At 35.2% G+C, this 22,573-nt stretch overlaps 2 protein-coding genes and 1 long non-coding RNA gene across 5 annotated transcripts; 2 read left to right on the forward strand and 1 right to left on the reverse strand.

Moving 5' to 3' along the window:
* Positions 1-119: 119 nt before the first annotated feature.
* On the reverse strand, positions 120-4,050 carry LOC133675052 (short-chain dehydrogenase TIC 32 B, chloroplastic-like). Of its 3 annotated transcripts, none has more exons than XM_062096317.1 (8): positions 3,842-4,050; positions 2,413-2,644; positions 2,208-2,287; positions 1,374-1,527; positions 983-1,061; positions 802-892; positions 668-714; positions 120-559 (listed from the first exon to the last, which is right to left on the reverse strand). In XM_062096317.1, the coding sequence occupies exons 1-8, from the start codon at positions 3,969-3,971 to the stop codon at positions 377-379; spliced, it is 996 nt and encodes a 331-aa protein (XP_061952301.1). In that variant the 5' UTR covers positions 3,972-4,050; the 3' UTR covers positions 120-376. The 3 variants fall into 3 exon arrangements, with proteins under 3 accessions (XP_061952301.1, XP_061952303.1, XP_061952302.1); XM_062096319.1 differs by lacking the exon at positions 3,842-4,050 and adding an exon at positions 3,062-3,164; XM_062096318.1 differs by lacking the exon at positions 3,842-4,050 and adding an exon at positions 2,932-3,072.
* An 8,076-nt stretch (positions 4,051-12,126) lies between these two features.
* LOC133675072 (uncharacterized) lies at positions 12,127-14,088 on the forward strand. The gene is made up of 2 exons (XR_009835334.1): positions 12,127-12,992; positions 13,113-14,088. It is a non-coding gene; the product is annotated as an uncharacterized LOC133675072 (long non-coding RNA).
* Positions 14,089-19,370: 5,282 nt separating this feature from the next.
* Positions 19,371-21,741, forward strand: LOC133675253 (high affinity nitrate transporter 2.5-like). The gene is made up of 2 exons (XM_062096577.1): positions 19,371-20,745; positions 21,134-21,741. The coding sequence occupies exons 1-2, from the start codon at positions 19,595-19,597 to the stop codon at positions 21,507-21,509; spliced, it is 1,527 nt and encodes a 508-aa protein (XP_061952561.1). The 5' UTR covers positions 19,371-19,594; the 3' UTR covers positions 21,510-21,741.
* The last annotated feature ends 832 nt before the right edge of the window (positions 21,742-22,573 follow it).

A 22,573-nucleotide genomic window follows, 5' to 3' on the forward strand; every position in this document is an offset into this window, starting at 1 on the left:
AATCCAGCCGGTTAGAGGCTTTTCTCTCCATCTGGCTTGCCCGTTCAAGTCATCTCTTGTCCCTCCATTGAGATTTTTTTTGCTCAAGGTAATAAGAACAAAATAGCTCAATTGTAAACTTCTGCGAAGGAAATAATCCCTTTTATTAATGTCATAAATTGAACTAAATCTCATATCCTCTCCTCTATTATACAATGATGTGCCATCACTATCTCGTTATTGAAATTTGTCAACTTTGAATTATCGTTTACTCTTTTTTTATTAGCTCCTACTCTTATAAAATCCCTTTCTTAAGTATATGTACATCCGATAGAATTTATAACTTGTAAGTATACATGACTCCTAAATATGTACTCTCATCACTAGGAAGAGCATGCTATGCTGCTGGTAGATACAGATATCTCTGCATCAGTGCATGGGTTTGCATCCACAGTTTCTGTGCTTCAGATTCATCATTTGCCAGAGTTGAACATTTACTTTCATTACAGTCTGCAAAGTATTTGCCACTCACACCTTCTATTTGCTGACTCAAAGCAACATAACATGTGGTTGATGCACCCTGCATATCATAAAAGCACACTCGCTCACCCAACTTGAAGTCTCTGTGTCTGTCTGTATGTACATGAATCTTTTTGACAGGGGAAATGACAAGGGAGCGTTGACAAACCTGAGATGTTGATTTTAGTAACTTGGACGCAATGAAGTAAAGGGAATCTGCAGATAAGATTTTTAGTACTTATATTAGATTGTTTTTCTTTTTCTTCCATGAAAGTACTCCGGGAGGAAGATAAATGAAGCTACCTGTGAGGAAGCCCTTATAACTAGCTCTCAATATTCCAGTCTTCACAATGCCTGGATGTACCGCATTGATAGTTACTCTTGCATTCCTTGCCTGCCAAAAAAATCAAAATTTACCTTGAGCTTTGGAGTCTAAAAGGGAAGAGAGAAGAAGTAAAGGGGCTGATCATGGGTGGCATTTTACCCTGAGCTGTCTGGCTATTTCCTTGACGTGCAATATATTAGCCAATTTGGATTGAGAATATGCACGTGTCCCATCATAGCTGCAAAATGAGAGAACCAAATCTCAAGCTTGATTTTTTCTTACATAGCAATAATTCCCTTCATAATCATGATTACTCCATTTGGGATTTTCCTACAACTTGCTAATGACTGTTTAATCGATGCTGATTAGATTCTTGGTGGGTGTTGTGTTATCATTAGTATCTCTTTTAGTCTAATCACGTATCCTTTGAGAGGATGTAATTTTAGCCCAAGCTCTTTACTAGATATGGGCTCATGGCACTCAAATGATGCCGCACGATTCCTTTTCAAATGTAATGTTACTGAAATTAAGGGAAGGAGAGGGATCTTACCTCTTCGGGCTTAGCATTTTCTGGAGGCAAAAAGCATCCCTCTTCACCCAGCTGTGAATTACAGACGAGAGATTTATTATTCTTCCTTGGATGCCTGTCTGCTCTGCTGTTTCTATCATTTTCTCTAACAGCAGCTCTGTCATCAAATAATGCCCTGCAAAAGGTCTCAAGATCGGTTGGTCGGTCTTGATGGTAGTAAAAACTTGATTTTCCCACCACCTTGCTACATCTTTTTGATGTTTTAGGGCCCCAAATCATCATCTTAAAACTTCATAATTTCTTTTTTGTTTTCTATTATTGATATTCTCAAATCCGTTAGTATACTAATCAAAATTAAATTCTTGAATCTAACAACTAGCTATGAGTGTAGAAATGGGGTCCCAAATAAAAAATACTACCACACTCGAGCACTGTTAGGGCCTATAGAGAGGAAGGCCCATTGTCTACATCTTCATGTAATGACTAATCCCACCATGCCTCTAAACATCTTGATAACACTAATTAGACCTGCAATCAAGGTTGACAGACCACCTTTACTTTTTTTTTTTGGTTATTAATTAGTATTATTTTATTATTTAGTGGTCTAACAAGGAGGTATTATCATAACCATAAAGTTAAGCATAATAGTTAGCCGTGTCTTTTCTGCTTTTTCATTATTTCAAAGTAATCATGATTTTCCCCATTTTTATTTTTGATTCTCATGATTTTCCCCACAACACTTGAGATTGTCAGATAAGTTTGGATATGTTTTTTTTTTGAAAAAAGAAAGATACCTGCAATATCATAATTACGGAAAGAAGAAGAAGAAGAACCAGTAAGAGATTCAGTGTTTACCCAAGTAATTCGTAGCAAATGTCATTTCGATTTTGTCTTCAGAGAACTCCAATTTCTGAGAGTATACGCCAGCATTATTTCTGCAATTAATTAAAGTGATCATACTCTTAGCAACTATTTTCCAAGATTTCGTACGTGTTCATGAAAACATTTCTGGTCAAAAAAATACAAGAAAAAGAATTAATTGATATATATATATACTCACATGAGGATGTTAAGGGGCAGTCCAAGAGCAAGAAAACCAGAACAAAATCTCTTCACAGAAACAAACGAGCTCATATCAGTCTCAAATATTATTATCTCTGCATTTGGACTCTCTTTTTGTATCACTTCCTTTACTCCAGCTGCCTTTGTCAAGTCCCTTGCAGGAATCACTATTCTCATACCCTTTTTAGCTAGTGCTCTTGCTGTTTCCACTCCAATACCTGATGTAGCCCCTTTAAAGAAAAAAAAAACAAAAAAATACTCAGCAAACGAGTGGTATAAATTAAAAAATACTCGGTAAAGTCAAAACATTACAGATAATTAATTAGAGCGGGAATAATATATATATATATATATATATATATATATATATATATATATATATATATATATATATATATATATATATATATATATATATATATATATAGAAGAATGTTGTGAATCTTGTGATACATTTTTTACTACACAAATAAATTAATAGCACTATATCTTTTTTATATATGAGAATGAGAGTTACATTCTGTATATATTTTGTTTTTCTGACCAGGAAACGTAACATCATTAATTGTCTGGCTGAGAATGTATATATAATTAAACTTGTGCAAGTTGAGAATAAATAATAAATGCATGGGGATTCATGGATATGCCTTTTGAATAAGATCGAAGGAAAATCAGTTTAATAAAAAAAAGCAGGTGAAAAACGATGAAAGTATATAAAACAAGGAAATGATTCATGGCTGAGAAAGAAGGGATCAAGTATATATGAACCAATCAGAGAATATATATAGATAAAAATCACTCAAAAGAGACAAAACCCTATCTCGCAATAGCCAGCAAGGGCCACTAGTTAAATAACCTTCGTAGAATATACTGATTGTTGGGAGGATAATACAAAAACTATATGCTCTTAACTTCAGATCGACTACTCATTTTCTGCAGCACACACAAGAAGGGACATGAAAACCATTGCCAGGAACTATAGGAAAATATGGAAGAGATCAATATATTGAAGGAAAAGAAGACGAAATGGTAGCTGATGGTGCGAGACATGGAGTGATGAACCATTTGGTCAAATCTTAATTTGGAAGTAGAGAACGTGAGAGAAAAGAATTGAAGGTAAAATTAACCCTTGTAACTCACTGCACTCTGAAATAGGAAAAAAAGGAGAAAAAGGAAGCAAAGAAGTTGATAATGTCTCGAGGAAGAAGGGAAAGGGTAGCGAAGAAGGAAGATGAAGAAGGAGGAAATCTCACAATCTCAAAGGCTAAAACTCCTCCAAGAAAATGAAAAGGAAAAGGGAACAAACCTTTTTCATCCATGCTTATTCAGGAAAAAGGTGGTGAAAAGATGAAGAATAATTCCCAATATCAAAATAAATAAACTTGTGTATGTATCTTGGTGGTTAAAGATAAAATCCGGAAACTAACCAGTGATGATGGCAGTTAAATGGGGAGGGACTAAGCAAGCAGAATCTTGAATAACTTGCTCAGCAGTTGAATTTGAGCCATAACCACTTGGGCCTGCAATGCCTGCTAGATATCTCCATGTTTCCTTCATGGGGTTGGTGCCTTTGAATCTTGGATAGCAAGAGAAGCAGTTTAGCCTAGAGACCACAAAACTCTCTCTCTCTCTCTCTCTCTATATATATATATATATATATATATATATAGAAAGACGACTCTTGCTAAAGATATGCAAGAAGAAGGGATTTTCTGGTGATCAAAGGATTATTTCAAGCTGGTGGTCATGTCCAAACAACACCTGACATGTGTCACAATGGCAGAACTCTACTGCACTACATCATTGAAATAATTGGTTGAGACAGGCTACAAAGGATGGTCAATGGGGTAGGAGATGTCTTAAGCTTTGTGGTTGCAGTACCATTATTTTGTCCCTTTCTTCTTCCTCATAATTAATGGAGAAGCATTGTGCTTGTCGAAATGTACCATTATCATGTGTCTTTTTATTGTTATTTCCATTCTCACTACTGTCTTTCCTTGCCGCTGGGTGCTTGCGCTATCTATTATTTCCCTACAGGATTTCTAATGTCAATTTATGAGGACATTATCAGAGCATGAAAATTCACTCAAACTGGTGAAATTTGACTTCCTTGTAAATAGTTTTGGAGCACTGTACGTTTCGCTTGCTTTAATTTAGTTGGTTGGATCTGACACAGCTCACAATTAGTCTATCATACATGACTTTTTTGTTAAGAAATTAATCATGTCTTGATCAGACATTAGCGTACCTTAATTCCCATATCAAGGGACAAGACATGTTGCTTGATGCAAGGAAAATTGACAGTCAAAAAAATTAATGATGGTAAACATTGTGAAAGATTTATGAAGGCACAGTTCCAAGTACATATTGGATTTAAAAAGTTGCGTTTAATCTAGGTTTCTTGCAAATGATTTTTTTTTCCCTCTCTCGTTACATCTTGCCAATGATTAATTAGTCATGAAGGTCTAAAAAAACCTGGAACGTAGGATTCAGAATTTGTTGTGCTTCCATAGAATTCAGATTTCTCTTCCTTCGCTTAAGCTACTTGCTTTCTGAAAGCACCAAATCGACCCGCTACCTAGTGAGAGAGACGCTGCTGGGACTGGCCAGCGATCGTTCTAGCAGCAGTGACTGCTACTTGTATAAAATTCATTCACTGAGAGATCAAAAGGCAAATATTCCATGGAGAGATAGGCTGTGCTACCGCGCATACCATCATTTTACTTTCAAATCAATTCAAACTTATATAATTACTTACCCAACAAAATCGATGTCCATGTAGTATTCACACGTGTGCATCTGGAAAATGAAAACCGAGTGATAATTGCATGCAATATTGAGAAATATATTGGGTTTTATCTCGTGAGAAAAGGGCTAAGGATTTCAGACAAAACTGCTTTTTCCTGTGCAAGGCCGTGTCATTCACTTTTCCTTTTGGTCTCCACGGCCAATTTTTTCAATCCATCACTTTGAGAAAATGATAGCCGTTGTTGGAGGATTGATGGACTAAAAGAGAGCATTGAGGTTGACTCCTCAACAATGGAGTTGTGAACTTGCTATGCACCGGGGACCCAGTGGTTCCCCAAGCTGCTTACACTTCTCATCAAATTGCAACAGCATAGTGAAGCACTTCTGTTGTAGTTTCACATGTGATCTTGCCTCCCTTTGGGTTCATTCTCTCATTCATGGCATGCTCACAAAAAGTGTAAAGTAATAAAGGTTTGATTGGAAGGCCCTTTTACTAGCCATAAATGCTTGTTGGAAACAAAAGGGAATTTCCCATTATTCAAAAGCTAAAGAGGGTAGCTTCTTGTGCCAAAAATCTAGGGCAAAGATTATGCATTTAAACAACCTTTTTTTTTCCCTTTCTTTTCTTGAAGTTTTGCTCCTATTAAGAGTGAAGTGTCTCATGAATGAATAAGACTTGAATTCCTTTTCTAATAACTTCAAAATTAATCCTACATCAAATTCTCGAGACAAAAGGGGAGTTTGGTACTGATGGATATCCTTGTTCAGAGTCACGCAGAGTAAAAGCCATACATATATATATATATATATATATATATATATATATATATATATCCTCTCCTAAAAGAAATTTAAATTCGAAACTCTCCTTTATAGCAAAAAAGAAAAAAGAAAAAACCCATTTCCGTATACTTCCAAATAAAGTGTCTTGGCGTAAGATCCGAATATTTAATAAATATATATCCACTTATGGAAGGAAGGAGAAGTCAACTGAGCAAAAATAAATTAAATAAAAAGTGAAAACATCCGAGAAAACATTCTCATTGAAGAATTGAATCAAACAACCGGACCAAATTCTCAACCCACCGCTTTCTTATCCTATCTGCTTTTCTCAGTTGAAAGATAGTTTCTAGTCTTGATGAACGCTATCAAATCTCCAACAACTCCACCGAATCGCCATTTGAGAACCCAAGCAAGTCCATTAGCCACCTAACCATAGATTTCCCATTTCTTTTCTATCGATATATATGATCCCGAGAACACCTTTTCAGTTTTTAATTCTTTGCTAAGCACTAATATTAAATTAAAAGAAGAAAGAACGTTGTATCTACTATATATACACCACAAGTTATCTAGGGCTAAAATTAACAATATTGCAAGAAAATCTCCCCCAAATTAAAGAATTTATGAGGGACCAATCGTTGCCTCCATGTACAAAAGTTTCCTACCTGAATTGATGCATCTCAACAATGCAAATTAAGCATGCAACCATTGCCGACAAACCCTAAGAATCTCTCACATCACTTTGCCAACCTACCTTTTGTCATCCATGTAGATCAAGTTTACTTGAAAGAAAATTATGTATCATTTCCTATGAGTGCTAGCCACACGTATGTGCCATAAGCCAATCATGGGATGACATATGGCCCCATGGAGGTGCGCCATAAGCCTTAAGATGGAGCCAATCACGGGAGCGAGTGGGACATGGCCACATCTAGTGTTTGCCTTTTGTTATACCTAAAACATAGATTACTGGATTAGCTAGCCATATATTATTGACATGATGATCGATGCTAAGTACTAAATAACAATAGACCGTCATGTTTTTGCTTGCTTTAGTTCCTTGTATGAGAAGATTTGCAGAAAAGGTTGTTTGTCTTCATCTTGGTAACTATATCTAACCTAAAGGACACGAGGGGCTTGCCAAATTTTATATCAAAGTTGAAAAAAAAACGAATATTGAATTGGAAATCGAGATTTGACTAAGAATACGCACGCATATGTGTGTGTGTGTCTATGTATATTAATCTCTTAAAAAAATCCTTCTTAATTAAGTGATGATTATAGATTTGAACTAGTTAAGAGAAATCCATGTGACGGAAAAGGAATATAAGCAAAAAAATTTATTCAGACAGTATAATGTGTTGGCCATTCTTGGTGAGTGGATGACAATATGGGCTGAGCATAGTCTTCGTGGTTGAATAAACAGTTTTAAATCATAGTTTTCAAAGCTGAAATGATGAATTATTTGCTCCAAAGTTTCACATTTGGATCTTAATCAATCTTGAGATATGATCAGAAGACAAAATTATATTTGATTGATCAGAAGTCTCTTCCTTTTAAAAGAACGTCTCGGCCTTCTACATGCTCCAAGTCTAGAATAATGGTCCTTTCTTGTCCTAAATCTAACAGCATGCGTACCTTTTAGACATATCGATTTCGGGGCTTCACAACTTTCATTTACAAAGAAATTAATTATCAGAAGAAACACTAAATTATCGTGTTTGAGACAAAAGAAACACTAGATTATCAGCATGATCCATTGTTAAATCAGGAGTTGACAATCGATTAATTAAAAAACAACAATGTCAAGCAATGCCAATGATATTGAGGAATATTAGCATGATCCGTTGTTAAAATCCGTTTTGATTATGTTTTTTGATAAGCAATACATAGTGACCAAAGGAGGCTGAGAGTCCAAAAGGTAGCTTACATAGCCAGAGCAGCAACAGCCATAGAAGCAATACAACCTGCAACAATATTAATGAGCAGAAACTTCCAAGGTCAGCCACGGAGTTAGCTTCCCGGAGGGTGTGGCAGAAGGAGACATTGCCCAGACCTGAAGAAGACCTGGAAACCAGAGCAACAAACTCATGAAACTTCCAAGGTCTGGAGCGGGGATTGTTCAACGAACTCACCACAGAAGCAGAGTCTGATTCTACCAAGAAATTGAGCCCCACAAAATCCTTGTTTGATGAAGACAGTTCCATTGCTTTGACGACTGCCAGTAGCTCAGCTTCATTCGAGTCCTTGTTACCCACTGAACAAGAGAAGATACCTCTTAACAATCCATAGATGATCCCTTAACACACCACCAATACCTGCAGGCCCTGGTTTTCCCTTGGAAGAACCATCAACATTCCATTTTAGTGTTTGATCATCGGGGGGGTTCCATATATAACAATGGAGCTCGATTGCTTTTCCCATTCGTCCAATGCACAAGACCTTAATATGATAGCCATAAATCTGATGCAGAGTAAGAGAAATCTGAGTAGATCGCTCTCAACCATGAACATAGCCTTGTCAATATCAACAAGAAAATAGTATCATAGTCAGGGACCCTGTTATTGAATGCCTTGTCATTACGCATAAGCCATACTGACCACAGGACTGCAAAGAAAAGCATGGTCCAAACCTTCCCATGGCTTCTTTCAGTATAACCGTTTTGTTCATGTGTACGAGGACACATTAATTACTTAACGATTTTCTTTTTTTAAAAAAGAGAGTTTAATTTGTGATATTCACCATCCTAATCACTCAAAAACATAGTTTTTTTTTTGGGAAAATTACTGTTACATACCCGCAAGGAAACATTTGAAATTTGCATTTTGTGTACTTAATCCATAATAATCAAAGCTCTGGTTTGTTAGTTTACTTGGTTCAAACTTCAAAACCTTTCCAAAAGAAAGTGGATCAAATTGTTGCTGTCAATTAGAAGCCTGTCTCTTCCTTTCAAAGTAGCTGATTGAGACTTTCCAATGCACCGATGCTCTAAAATAAATTTGAAACATATATTTTTTTTTGTTGGATAAGATCTGAATTGCCTGTAAGAGAAAATAAAAAAGTGGCATGCGTGCTTATTTTTGTTGTAAATCCAATTATTGGCTTTGTGTGCGTGTCGAAATGCTTGTTTGCCCTTTACTCCTTTTATCCACAAGATTCTATGTTTTTGTATTCACAGCCCATTGGTTTTTCAGGCATGCTTTCATTGAAAGATCTTACGGACAAGATAGCAGCAAAGCTGCAGGACACTTTGTTTATAGGAGCCGAATTGCAAGGAAAAAGAAAGAAAGGCGATCTCTGCCCTTGCAAGATATGAAAAGGTACTGTTAAGACCAACCGAGTTGTATTCCCCCATTGAAATTGCAGGACACTCTGTTTATGCCATTTTGCTGAATAGTCTGGAGTCTTTTTATTTGTTTCTGTTTTGCATAATCATATATGATCAAAGGAAGCTCATTGCATTTTTTTTAAAAAAATTGAAAATTACTACGAAAATTTCATGAGCAATTATGTTGGTAATTTCTCACGTGTCAAATTGCTAATAGAGTTTGTAACTACCCGGCCCAATCCTGGATCCATGACCAGCAACATAGGAATAGTGTCGTAAATGTTGGAAAAACCAGGAACAACCGAAAACTAATTTTTTTGAAATAACAAATCACAAATTACAATTCACAAGTCCCAATCCTCTTTCCTCTTTAAGCAATTAAAATTAGATTCAAACAATCAACAAAATGCAAACAATCACGCAAATCAATACCAAGATTTTAACGTGAAAAACCTGATGCGAGAAAAATCAAGGGACTGTAGTCTACCTAAAAACTTCCACTATCAACAAATAATGGATTCACAATTCTTCTTTCTCATATGGAACTAAGGAATACAATATGCATATTATCAAGAACAATCTATTCTTGGAATACAACAAGATTAAGGGAGAAATATTTGAGAAAAATTCATAATATTGACAGCCTCGGTTTTTGACAAAAAGACCAGTTTATACACCACCAATCTTCGATCCAACTGTTCAAAATAAAGAATAACGTGTCTAGAAGTTGTTATAAAATCCCAACCCGATCCAACGATTAACGAGTTGGAAAACAAAAAACAAAGATAGACCGTTCAGCTGCCTCCTTTTCTTTTTTTTCTCCCGTGTTCTCTGTTCTGTTTTGCTCTAATTAATTGCTGCCACTACAGTGCCAGACCTATTTTAATTTTAAAGAGGCAAGTCATGCGGTCTCTTGACAATTAATATGGACCTTTTTATTATATGGTGCGGGACCACATACAATAACAAGGATATTCTATTTATATTAAATCTCAGAATGAATATATCAAAAGAATAAGTTATTTAAAAATACACAGTATTTCATAATATTTTAAAATATTATATTATTCAAAACTAATGAAACGAAATGATAGTTCAAAACTTCTAATTAGTAATTAAAACAAAAAAAAATCATAATACTCATTACATTGTTAAAATCCAAAGTTAATTAAAATATAATAATAATAGAACATTTAAAACATTGAATCAAAACTAAAAAAAAAACTCGCGAAACAAGTAAAGTATACCAACCAAAACACAACATAAAAAGAAGTCAACTTTTGTAAATGCAACATTTATTTATTGTTGTGTTTTTTAATTGTGATATTTTATATATTGCATTTTAGACATGTGACAAACTGTGCTAATTTACTAATATGTATTTGTGGATATGTTATGAAGTCAAAATTTTAATTTTTCTATGCTAATAGCCCAAAATAGTCAAATATGATGCATTGTACGAATTGAATTAAGCCATTGATTCGAAATCGATTTCCCCTTAAGAGGATTATTGATCTTCCAATCAATGAAGATAAGATGGAAAAGATGGCAAGGAAGATTCCATCAACATTACAAGAAAGAAGTTAAAAAAATATATATAGCGTCAAACTGATGGTGATCCCACCAAAATACTCCCAGCATAAACAACAGCCATGCGCACAGCTGCTAAAACTGTTGTTTCTAAGCCCCCAAATCCGGCTTATAGAGACGAGCGTTCCTTTGCGGCTGTGGTGTCAAACGCAAAGCTTTCTGATGACTCTCACAAAATTATATCAGTGACTTATGTGCCATCATCATACGACAGAAATTGGCTGGTTCGTAGTCTTATTTGAACAACTAATGAAGGGGTACACTACGCAAACACCGGGCAATTTATCTTAGCATCAATGGCAGGCGTGCTTGGTTTTCGTTTCTTGGGCGCCACGAAAGCAATCATCACTTTCAACAGCCACGACATCATGCAGAAAGGGATAGAAACATGAATCACCCCATGGAAATCTATTTTCAGTGGCATTAAACCCTAGGTTAGAGAGGATAAAGCAGACGATATATAGGTTTGCATGGGTTATCATTCTTGGAGTCCTACTAATAATGTAGCCTGGAACAATGAGAATGTATTAAATCTATCTTAGCTCATCAAGGCAGGATTCTTGGTTTCGCTTCACTGAGATCTGGTTTGGGTTACTATGCTGGGATTCAAGTTCTTATTGGAACTACAAATTTAGAGCAACATATGAATCTGTTAAACTCTTTATAGGTAACTATCGTGCCAATGTCCTCATCAAGGAAACTAAGCCTGATCTTACCCCTGCTCTCCAATCCCTTAAACTTTCTTCAGTACCTCGGATACAGATGAACCCTGAGTTTGATCATAAGGACTGTCAAGTGGGTAATATACTCGTTGAGTATGTATATCAGGAGATTTTTTTTGGGATGTTTGAGAGTTTATAGCTATTTTTTTTTTTAGAAATGTATTAAAATAATTTTTTTTTATTTTTAAAAATTATTTTTGATATCAAAATATTAAAATCATCTGAAAAAATTAAAAAATATTAATTTAAAATAAAAAAATAAAAAAATTAAATTTTTTTTAAAATACTTTTAAAATATAAATCTGTCAATCAAAATCTATTAGAGAGCTGGGCTGGATAAATCAGAAGTTTTGGAAGCGCATTTTATTTCAGGAGAGTCCATGGATAAGCTGGATGTTTGGGAACCACTATTAGAGAATGATGAGGCCCATGCTGATATGGTGAATAATGTACCAGAAACTTTGGAATGTCCCTGTGGCCCATATGCTGGAAACCATAAGCAATCCTTTGCTTCTTTTATTTCCCCCATAGCTGACCCGTGTGAGCTCCAAGAAATGGAAGCAAACCAGAAAAGGCTGCATAGAGAAACAAGAAGTCAGCCTTCAAGTCAGCTAAAAGGGCAAGGGACAAAATCAAATTAGCTGCTCCTGTTGAAGATGACGAGGTCAGCTCATTGTTTCTTGAACCAAATAACAGAGTGGAAGGCAGTCAAGGCTGCAGAAAAATAAAGCAGCTTAAGGGAAATGGCAGTTTGGGGAGGAGGGGGGGGGGGTGTTCAGTGGAAGATAGACAGCACACCAGATTCGGGGATTCAGATGGGGAATGTCCGTTTTTTAAAAAGGGAAGACAATATAGAAGATGCAGATCAAACAGAGGAGCTTAGGCTTATGATCTATGCTGGGAGGCTTTATATATTGGTGGAGGAACGAACCTAAATAGCTTCATGGGAGATATTAATACTCAGATAACAAGGGAGAAGGAGGATTGGCGAGCTGCTCAATAGCTTGCCCCTTTGCTTTGATCAATTAGTTATTTCCTCAATTTTTATAAATTCTTTGTCTTGGAATATTAGAGGTTTGGGTTCTTTGGGGAAAAGGAATGCTTTGTCAAAGTCTCTTTTGCATCATAAGATTGATTGTTGCTTATTGTTAAAAACAAAATTGGAAAATTGTACTGATGCTATGGTGCACAGAATCTGGAATCATTTAGATATCAAATGAACTGCTGTTGACTCAGTAGGGCGTTCGGGTGGTTTACTGGCCAAGTGGGATGACTCCAAGTTCAGAGTCACCTCGGTTGATTGTGGCAATGGGTGGATTGCTCTTAGCAGAGAAAATGTCCATACCAGTTTCAGATTTTTTTGTTAACGTCGCAACTTAGATTATGGAACACTAGCACCTACAGCCTGTAAGAAAATGCCCCTCCCTTATAAATATATAATAAAACTAACTAAAATTTTTCTTGGCCCCTCCTAAATTTTTCTTGGCCCCCCCTAAATTTTTTTTCTTGCTCCGCCCCTGCCTACAGGAATCAAGAGAAGAAACTGATGGATATTCAGGTGACCATTGCAGACCTCGTTAGGTGAGGTTAGTCAAATTGTGGAGAGTATCTCGTCAACAATGGTGTAGTCTCAGTGATCAGAATACTAAGTTTTTCCACTTAATGGCTAACAGACGGGGCCATAAAAAGTTCATCATGGAGGTTCGTCATGCAAACAGGATTCACAGAACGCCAAGTGAGATAAAATCATCAGCTACCTCTTATTTCACCAATTTATTTAGCAGACCAAATATGAGAAGAGCAGTTATAAGGGATATGGGCTTCAAGAGGTTGAGTACGGGTCAGTCAGCCTTTTTAGAGAGACCAATTACTCTTGATGAAGTTCATGAGGCGGTTTGGGATTGTGACAGAACAAAATCACCGGGGCCGGATGGTTTCAACTTCAGATTTTACAGGAAAGTCCGGCACCTTATCTGTCATGATTTGTTTTCTCTTGTAAATGAATTTTTCAGGACAGAACGAATGCCAAGAGGAGTCAATCATTCATATGTAGCTCTGATTGCTAAGAAACTGGAAGCAACAACTTCCTCGGACTTTAGACCGATTAGTATGGTGAGTGGTGGTATCTACAAAATATTGTCTAAAATTCTTTCCAATCGGCTAAAGGGTGTCATGCAGGACTTGATCAGTGATAACCAAACAGCCTTCATTGCCGGAAGACAAATTGTAGATGGTTATATGATAGCAAACGAGGCGATTCATTCTCTTAAATTAATCATCAGGCCACTCATGTATGATTTTTAAGGTGGATTTCCACAAGGCATTTGACTCTCTTCTCTGAGAATACCTTCTGGATATTATGGGTTATATGGGGTTCACTGAGAAGTGGAGGAGCCTCCTCATCTACTAGTGCTTTTCAACCTCAAAACTCTCTGTCCTTATCAATGTTCTCCAACTCAAGAATTTGGTGTTACTTTAAAAAAAAACTCTCTGTCCTCATCTACTAGTGTCCTCATCTATGAGATTTTTTTAGTAGATTTTATATATTTGCATTTTTATTTTCAGCCTTTGTTGAATCAAGTATTTTTAAAAGGTTTTTTTTTAATTAAATTAAACTAATCACATGAATATAAACATGAAATGTTTACTTCATGATGTTTTGTTTTATTTACTTTCCGAGTTACTACTTTTTCAATACTTTTCGAATTACTATTCTTTTAACACGTGCAACCTTTTTTATTTATCAAATTCTTAGATTTTTTTACTCATTTTAAAGTGTTGCTATTGTATGATCATCCTTTTATATCTTGGTAAAAAATTAAAACGGCTCGCAACGTAGTGCGAGTTTTCTATCTAGTATAAACTAAAAGAGATAGTGCTTTTATTATGCACCAATTCACAAAACACTATTCATTTCAATATTTTTTTTCTAATTTTATATTTCAATATTCAGTTTATTAGATATTAAACTTCATAATTTATTGTGGTTTGCTTTATACGTAGTTAACTCGGTCTTATAACTTGCATTACACGTTTGGCGAGTTGATTCGGTTGACTCGAGTTTTTTTGTTGTTTTTTTTAATTGTCAATTTTTTTCTATTATATCCTTTAACATTGAGTTGATTGAGAATTAGGATTCATGATTTATTTTGGTTTGATTTCTTTGAGGTTATCTTAGTTTCATGAATCAAATCGAGAGTTTAGCGGGATTAACCTAGTTGACAAGAGACTTTTTTTTTGTTTTTTTAATTGATATTTTTTCTATCTCATCATTTAGCAGTGAGTTAATTATGAATTAGGTTTCATGATTTATTTTGGTTTGCTTTATATGAGATTATCCTGGTCTTATGACTCTAGTCACGTGTTTTGCGAGTTAACCCGGGTAAACTTAGATCGTTTTATTATGTCCTATTTTTAGATTGAGTTTTTTTTTCTTCTTTTTCAACCTTTAACAATGAATTTATTGAAAATTGAGTTTCAATTTATTTTGATATGCTTTTTTATGGAGTTATTATAGTCTATGACCTTGGTTACAGGTTTGACAGATTAATCCAGATTGACTCAGGTTAATTTTTTTTATTTACTTTCTATGAGGTTATCTAGGTCTCATGACCTAGGTCACGGGTTGGTAGGTTAACTCATGTTAATTTTTTTTTATTTTTTAATTAATTTTTTTAAATTCTATTCTTTAACATTAAGTTAATTGAGAATTTAGCTTTATAATTTGTTTTAATTTATTTTATATGATATTATCATGTTCTCATGATCTTAGTTGTGAATTTAGTAAGTTAACCCGGGTTTATCTAAATTAATTCAATATGTTACCGTTTCAATAATTTTTTTTTAAATGTTGATTTTTTGCTAATCAAATTATGTTTTTACAGGTTACATAAAAACCGAACCGAACTGAAAATGATCACTCCTAGTTTTTATCATGTCCTTAGTCTATTTTTTCTACATCCCATAAATGAAGAATTTCCTAGAAAAAGCTCAGTAATTAAAAAAAACCCAAAAAAACAAATAAAAAAACATGTTCTTACATCATCCCTTGCAAGGATGCAAATGAAATTCAATAAATCAGTATAAAACTTACACATGCGTACGTCTTGTTAATAATATAATGTAAGTAATCACCTTAAACATAATTAAACCTTCAAGCTGTCTTGAATCATGCATATCTAAATGTTTGCAAAAGTGTCTTTGAATCATAATTAAACGTATTTCTAAATGTTTGTAAGCAGCCCTAGCAAGGATTGAATCATATCTTGAAACTAATTAACCAAGTATTGCAGTAGAATTTCCATTTTGGTTAAGTACATAGTTATTTAACATGTTTGTTTCATTCAAGAACTAAAATCACACCGACATGGTTAGGTGACAAAAAGTTTTATTCATTATAATTAAACCCTCTTGAAAATCATATAGAGGAATGGGAAAAAACCAAGATCAAGACATATTCATCCTTGTAACCTTTGGAAACAAAATCCAAAGTCTTCTTAGGAAGTTAAAGAATGCCATTCTTGTTGTTTATTCCTTTCTTTGTTAGTAATGTAAAGGATAGTTTCACAAAGTTTAATTTTAGTCCTTGTAATTCTTGAAAAAATTATTTTGGTCCTTATAGTATACTTTTATTTTGAAAAATAGGTCCTCATTAGGAGATTACTTATCTTTATATTTTCTAAAAATAAAGCTTAATACATTCAATGAGTTAGTCCTTGAAAAAAATATTTGCAAATAAAATGTCTTAATAATCTAAAAGAGGTTTTAAAAAAGTTTAATTTCAGTCCTTGTAATTTTTTTAAAATATCAGGATAGAGAATTCCCTAATAAAGACCGATTTGTAAATAAAAATAAACAAATTCTCTATCCTTATTTTTTTTATTGCTATCTTTTTTTGGCAAGTTTTTTAAATTGATAGTTTTTTTTCATGATTTCATATATCAAAATTAAATTAGTTGAGAATTAATCTTCATGATTGAACCCGAGTAATGGATTTCATGTAAACGTTTGATTTCAAAGAAATGAGGTTGTAGAGAGGGGTGTTTCTTAGTTAATTGATGGTGGTTGTAGCCTTCAAAGTGGTCGGAAACACCATATTTATTCGTTTAAAAGTGCCTACTTGATCAGCCAAAAACTAAAAAAGAAGATGCATACTATCCTGAATGGTGTTGTTTTGGTTAAACCCTATAAATTCAGTTTTTATTTTTTTATTTGGGATGCACAATATCCTAAATGAAACTATTTTGGCTAAACATTACAAATTAGGGTTTTCTAATTTGGGATTTGACAATCTTCAATTTAATTCTTATTCTTCCAATTACATTTAATTTTACATGTAATTTTTCCCTAAACTCCTAATTTCATGCAATTGCACCCCTGTCAGATTCAATTGTCAGCCTTAAATTTGAGTGTCTTTTACAAGTTGGTCTTTAGTTTCTGATTTGTTCAATTGGATCCCCAGATGACCATCAAACTTTTAATTTTCTTCGATTTGACTCCTGATTTTAGTGCCCAAAGTCGCATGCCTTTCGCAAGTTGTTCTTTAGTTCATGAATTGTTCAATTAAGTCCCTAATTGCTCACCAGACTTTAAATTTTATGCAATTAAACTCTTGATTTGACCACTTAAACTTTTCAAGGTTCAATTTTAGTCCCTAAACTTCGATTTGTTTCAATTAACATCCAAATTAACTTCAAAAGCTGATTTTCCTTGTGATTAAGTCCTCACTAAATTTAATTAAACCTTTTAAAAATCCAATTGAGTCCTTAAACATCTAAATAAAACATTGTCATTAATAGGTCCTTTGTCAATCAAATTAGATTGCTAATTTTTTCAATCTAGAACATTTGGGTTTACTAACTTTTTCTTGGTGTTTCGGTCTTTCACCAAAAAACTATGGTCTTTTTTAGGCTTTATTAATGTGTATTCTCTTGTGTGTATGTGTGTATTTTTCTAGGGTTTTAAAAATGAGCAACAACACTGTTTAATTAGATCTTTTTTTTTAGTTTCGATTTTCAACAAATGAGTTGTTTGATATTCCAAGTAAGTTCAATTCGAGTTCTTTCTCACCTTTTTTTAATTGTTATTTGTTGTATCAATTTATTTATTATTTATTGCTGTTATATTTTTTTTAATTATATTATTTAAATTACTCGGTTCTAAGGATTTCATTTCCATAGCATTCTTTTTTTATATTGAAAAATTCTATCCAACTCACGGCAAAGCACATATCACAAATGTGGTCACCACGAAGAAACTATGAGGTGAAACAAACTTGTGACCGCATATTATTGGCCAAATAATTTATTGAACTACTAGTATTGACTTAAATAAACAAACAATGTTGACTGACAAGGATTGAATGATTATTTCAAAGTCCATGTTTTGAAACAAGCCAAGTAGAATGCCCAACATGGTTAAGTAGTTGTGTGTTGTTTCCATCAAGCTCTGAAATGACAAGGACACGGTTGGGCGTGAAAAGTATATTCATCTTGAAAATCACAGAGGAACGGACAAGAACAGGATCGGTACAGATTCGTCCCTGTACTATCAGGGAACAAAATTCGAAGACTTCTTAGCAAATCAAAGAATGCGATTCCTTGTTTTTTTTTCCTTGGTCGCTTTCCAAAACCCCATAGTCAATACGTAGTAGCTGTAGGAGTACAACTTGTTCCCTTCATATCTCTTTCCATTGGCAGCTGTCGCCTAGCAACCTTTTTCAATTCCACGCAGCCTAACCTCCTTTCGTTTTGTGAGCAGGCACCGTAGAATAGGATAAATGGGACTCGGCGGACGTATAAACCTCCAAGTTCCAAACCTTGCTTTTTCTTTGCTACAAAGAGCCATTGGTTGGGCTTTTCGCCAAAGTCATAGACTGTGGCGTGAAGTCATAAGTTCACACGAATTTCTATAGTGCATGTGGATGCATAAACCATGGAGGACACAAACGTGATCTCGTGTGTAGAAAATGAATTGATCGTTTCAGCTATGATAAAATATTGGTGCATAAATCTTGGTGGACACATGCATGGTCACATATATAAAAATGAGTCCGAAAATAACGATGATAGATCATTTAGCTATGACAGAACGTTGATGCATAAATCTTGGTGGCACGATAATGAGTTGATCAACAACAATAATTATTCAGTCAATATCATCAAATAATGATGATATATAGATCGTTTAGCTATGATTAGAATGATGATGCATGAATCTTGGTGTGCATGAGAATGGTCAAGTGAAAGATTATGATAATTAATTGATCGGTCAAGACCTACAAAATAGCTAGAGTTCATGGGCGTGTTCCGTGAGAGAGGCCACTTCGGTGCTCAAATCAGTATAACAGTACCAGGAGTTTCTCACTTGGAGCTAGCTCAAATGCCTCCAATCGTTTAAATATCAAAGTAGCCTTTGGTAATTTTATGTATTTAAACTACAATAATGTCAATATTGACAAACGCCAGTGTCTGTCAGATAGTTGGATTTGACCGCATGTACTTCACAATTCTAATCAAACATGATGACTTTGGTATTTAAGGGAACTAAGAACCAAGCATGCTCATTATTTTTCACCCACACAAGCCACCCTAAAAGGAACGTCAAACTTCAAAAATCAACTCTTTATGGATTTATTATTATTATTATTATTATTATTATTATTATTATTAATAATAAGGTAGATGTTCGAACTGCTTGTGTATTTTTTTATTAATTTTATAAATTTTAAAATTAATTATTATGTAAATCTACTATGTTTTCTTTATTTTTATCAACCAAACTAGTAATTTTTAAAAATAAACTTAAAACCTGAATAATTCGAGTATAACTCGCGATTGTTCTTTGCCTGGTCAATATATACTCATGCTTCTCTTACATGCAAAGAGCCACCAGTTGGTGCCCAGAAGTACTAGGAAAAGGCTCACCAAAGAAATCGGTTATTTCTTCCTGCACAAAGGAAAACTAGGAGCATCCCACCGTGTTTCCCTTTTTCTCTCATAGACAAGAAGATGGAGATAGAAGGGCAAGCCACTGTAAAGGAATCTCAGCCTCCAAAATTCGCTCTTCCAGTGGATTCAGAACACAAGGCAACTGAGTTCCGGTTGTTCTCAGTAGCTGCCCCTCACATGCAGGCATTCCATCTGTCTTGGGTTTCTTTCTTTGCCTGTTTTGTCTCTACTTTTGCTGCTCCACCCCTTCTTCCTATCATACGTGACAACCTCAACCTCACTGCCTCTGACATTGGTAATGCGGGCATTGCATCAGTGTCAGGTGCAGTTTTTGCTCGAGTTGCAATGGGGACTGCTTGTGACCTTTTTGGACCCCGTCTAGCCTCTGCCTCATTGATCCTCCTCACTGCACCTGCAGTTTACTTCACTTCCATCGCCTCATCTTCTACTTCTTTTCTCCTGGTGCGTTTTTTCACTGGCTTCTCTCTGGCCACTTTTGTCTCGACTCAATTCTGGATGAGCTCTATGTTTTCAGCCCCGGTAGTTGGCACGGCTAATGGCGTTGCAGGAGGTTGGGGTAACCTTGGCGGTGGGGCAACGCAACTAATCATGCCCCTTGTGTTTGCCCTCATCCGTGACATTGGAGCCATCAAATTTACAGCTTGGAGAATTGCGTTTTTCATTCCTGCCATGTTTCAGACACTATCGGCATTTGCAGTCTTGATCTTTGGCAAGGACTTGCCGGACGGAAACTTTGGGCGGCTGCAGAAAGCTGGGGATAAAACAAAAGATAAATTCTCCAATGTCTTCTATCATGGAATAAAAAATTACAGAGGGTGGATCCTGGCACTCAGTTATGGGTATTGTTTTGGGGTAGAGCTGACAATAGACAACATTGTCGCAGAATACTTCTATGACAGATTTGACCTCAAACTCCATACAGCAGGAATGATTGCAGCAAGCTTTGGTCTAGCAAACATTGTTTCTCGACCAGGTGGTGGAATGATCTCAGATGCAGTAGCGAAGAGGTTTGGAATGAGGGGGAGGTTGTGGGCTTTGTGGGTAGTGCAGACCTTGGGAGGTGTTTTCTGCATCATACTTGGACGAGTTGGATCTTTGGGCGCGTCCATTGTGGTGATGATCGTGTTCTCTTTATTCTGCCAAGCAGCATGTGGACTAACATTTGGGGTGGTGCCTTTTGTCTCACGAAGGTAAGATTTCTTCCATATGTGTTAACACCGATATTATCTGCAGCTCAAGAAAACAACAGATGCTTTTGGTTAGGATTTCAGAGTTCTCTGATTGCAATTAAAGTTAACTAAATAAGAGCAAAAAGTCTTTTCACGGCCAAGCCTAGAATTGGTTCAGTATAAAATTCACAAAAGTTTCTTGACAGATGCTCATCCTGTATATTCCTTCGGTATGGAACTAGACAGGAGAGTAAACTTTGGTTGAGATATTTAATAATACCATTCTGGTTAGTGAAATTCCATCACAACTAGCAACATCCTTGGATCTTCTTGTAGAGGTTAATGACACAGAATGCATATTTTTTCTAAGAATTATTTTCCTGACTCCATTCATATTTCTTATTTTCAGGTCATTGGGGCTGATATCTGGTATGACTGGAGGTGGTGGAAACGTGGGTGCAGTTCTAACTCAACTAATTTTCTTCAGAGGATCCAAATACTCAAAAGACAGAGGGATAATGCTCATGCGTGTCATGATTATATTCTGCACTCTTCCAATTTGTCTTATATACTTCCCACAATGGGGTGGAATGTTTTGTGGTCCATCATCTACAAAGATCGCTACAGAGGAAGACTACTACTTGTCCGAATGGAATTCAGAGGAGAAGGAGAAAGGCCTGCATCTATCAAGCTTAAAGTTTGCAGATAACAGCAGAAGTGAAAGAGGTAGAAAAGAAGATTCTGAAACCAGGCCAGTAGATGAAACCCCATCAACAAAAGTCTAGATCATGCCTCATAGCCATACTTCTCTAGAGTCTGCTAGCAACCCCACAGGCGAGCAAGTAATGTGCATTATATCTATAATGCTCAAGTTTATGGCTGCAAGCTCTCAGAGCATTAGAAAATTTATACACTGGACATATATAGACCTAAAACGTTATAGTAAGGCCTCATAATCTGTATGAAAATGTTGTTTAATTTCCAAAGGAAAGTCATCAGAAACAACTTTATGGAAAACGTTTATTTTACTTTACAAAGCCTTAATTGATCAATAAAAGTGTGAACAAATACATGGTCATTGTTTCAGAACCCTAGAACAGAAAATTTTAATTTGGTAATTTGAAGAAAACAATGAAGGCAACAATTGTATTCGTTTAAAGATTAAGATCTTATACATCAGCTGCTGTAGAGTATCCTACTAGTATATTTGGTTCCACAGGTCTCCTAAATCATTCATATGACCTCTCATCAAACATTATTCTCATGGAAAAAAAAAAGGAAAGGAATACTGAGAGAAACTGAATCTTATTAAGAAGAAAAGCAAAAAGGAAAGGACATTTTTTCACTGAAATTCTAGATTATTCGGTCCGGATCTCTTATTTCAAACAGCAATAAACAAATATCTATCTAAAACAGCAAGCAAGACAAAATGCAGCTTTCACAGCCGATCTACATAAACGACGTGGCCATTTTAAATTTGCCAGTTTAACAAGCTAAACTGACCTTAATGCAATTAATCTCTGATGTCGCTGAGAGGAATTAAGACAAGTTCTAGCTGAGATGACCTTTCGTCGATGCAAGACCATGATGGAATTTCTTGTTGGAGGATCTCTCCGGTATGCAAGCAAGTATTTGAAGGTTAATGATAGTCTAGAGAGTAGAGACCATACAGGAAGCTCATTTACACTACAGTGTTACGGTGTGTGCTTCTTGAAAGTAAGGAATTTACTTGCTTGGTGGAATTAAGTATATACACAAGAAATGGATTAAGAATAATTAATGTTTTAGGATGTTAGTTTGACTTAAATTGTTTTTATATAAGGTATAAAATTATGGGTTTTTGAAGAAT

This window comes from Populus nigra, chromosome 16 (genome assembly GCF_951802175.1).
Source record: "Populus nigra chromosome 16, ddPopNigr1.1, whole genome shotgun sequence".
NCBI lineage: Eukaryota > Viridiplantae > Streptophyta > Magnoliopsida > Malpighiales > Salicaceae > Populus > Populus nigra.

Excerpts from the sequence above, each read along its gene's own strand:
- LOC133675253 (XM_062096577.1), top strand. The coding sequence starts at position 19,595 with ATGGAGATAGAAGGGCAAGCCACTGTAAAGGAATCTCAGCCTCCAAAA. Across the intron at positions 20,746-21,133 it reads GTGCCTTTTGTCTCACGAAG|GTCATTGGGGCTGATATCTG; the intron begins GTAAGATTTCTT and ends TCTTATTTTCAG.
- LOC133675052 (XM_062096317.1), bottom strand. The coding sequence starts at position 3,971 with ATGAAGGAAACATGGAGATATCTAGCAGGCATTGCAGGCCCAAGTGGT. Across the intron at positions 1,528-2,207 it reads ATTTGCTACGAATTACTTGG|GGCATTATTTGATGACAGAG; the intron begins GTAAACACTGAA and ends GACCTTTTGCAG. Across the intron at positions 560-667 it reads TACTAAAATCAACATCTCAG|GGTGCATCAACCACATGTTA; the intron begins GTTTGTCAACGC and ends TATGATATGCAG.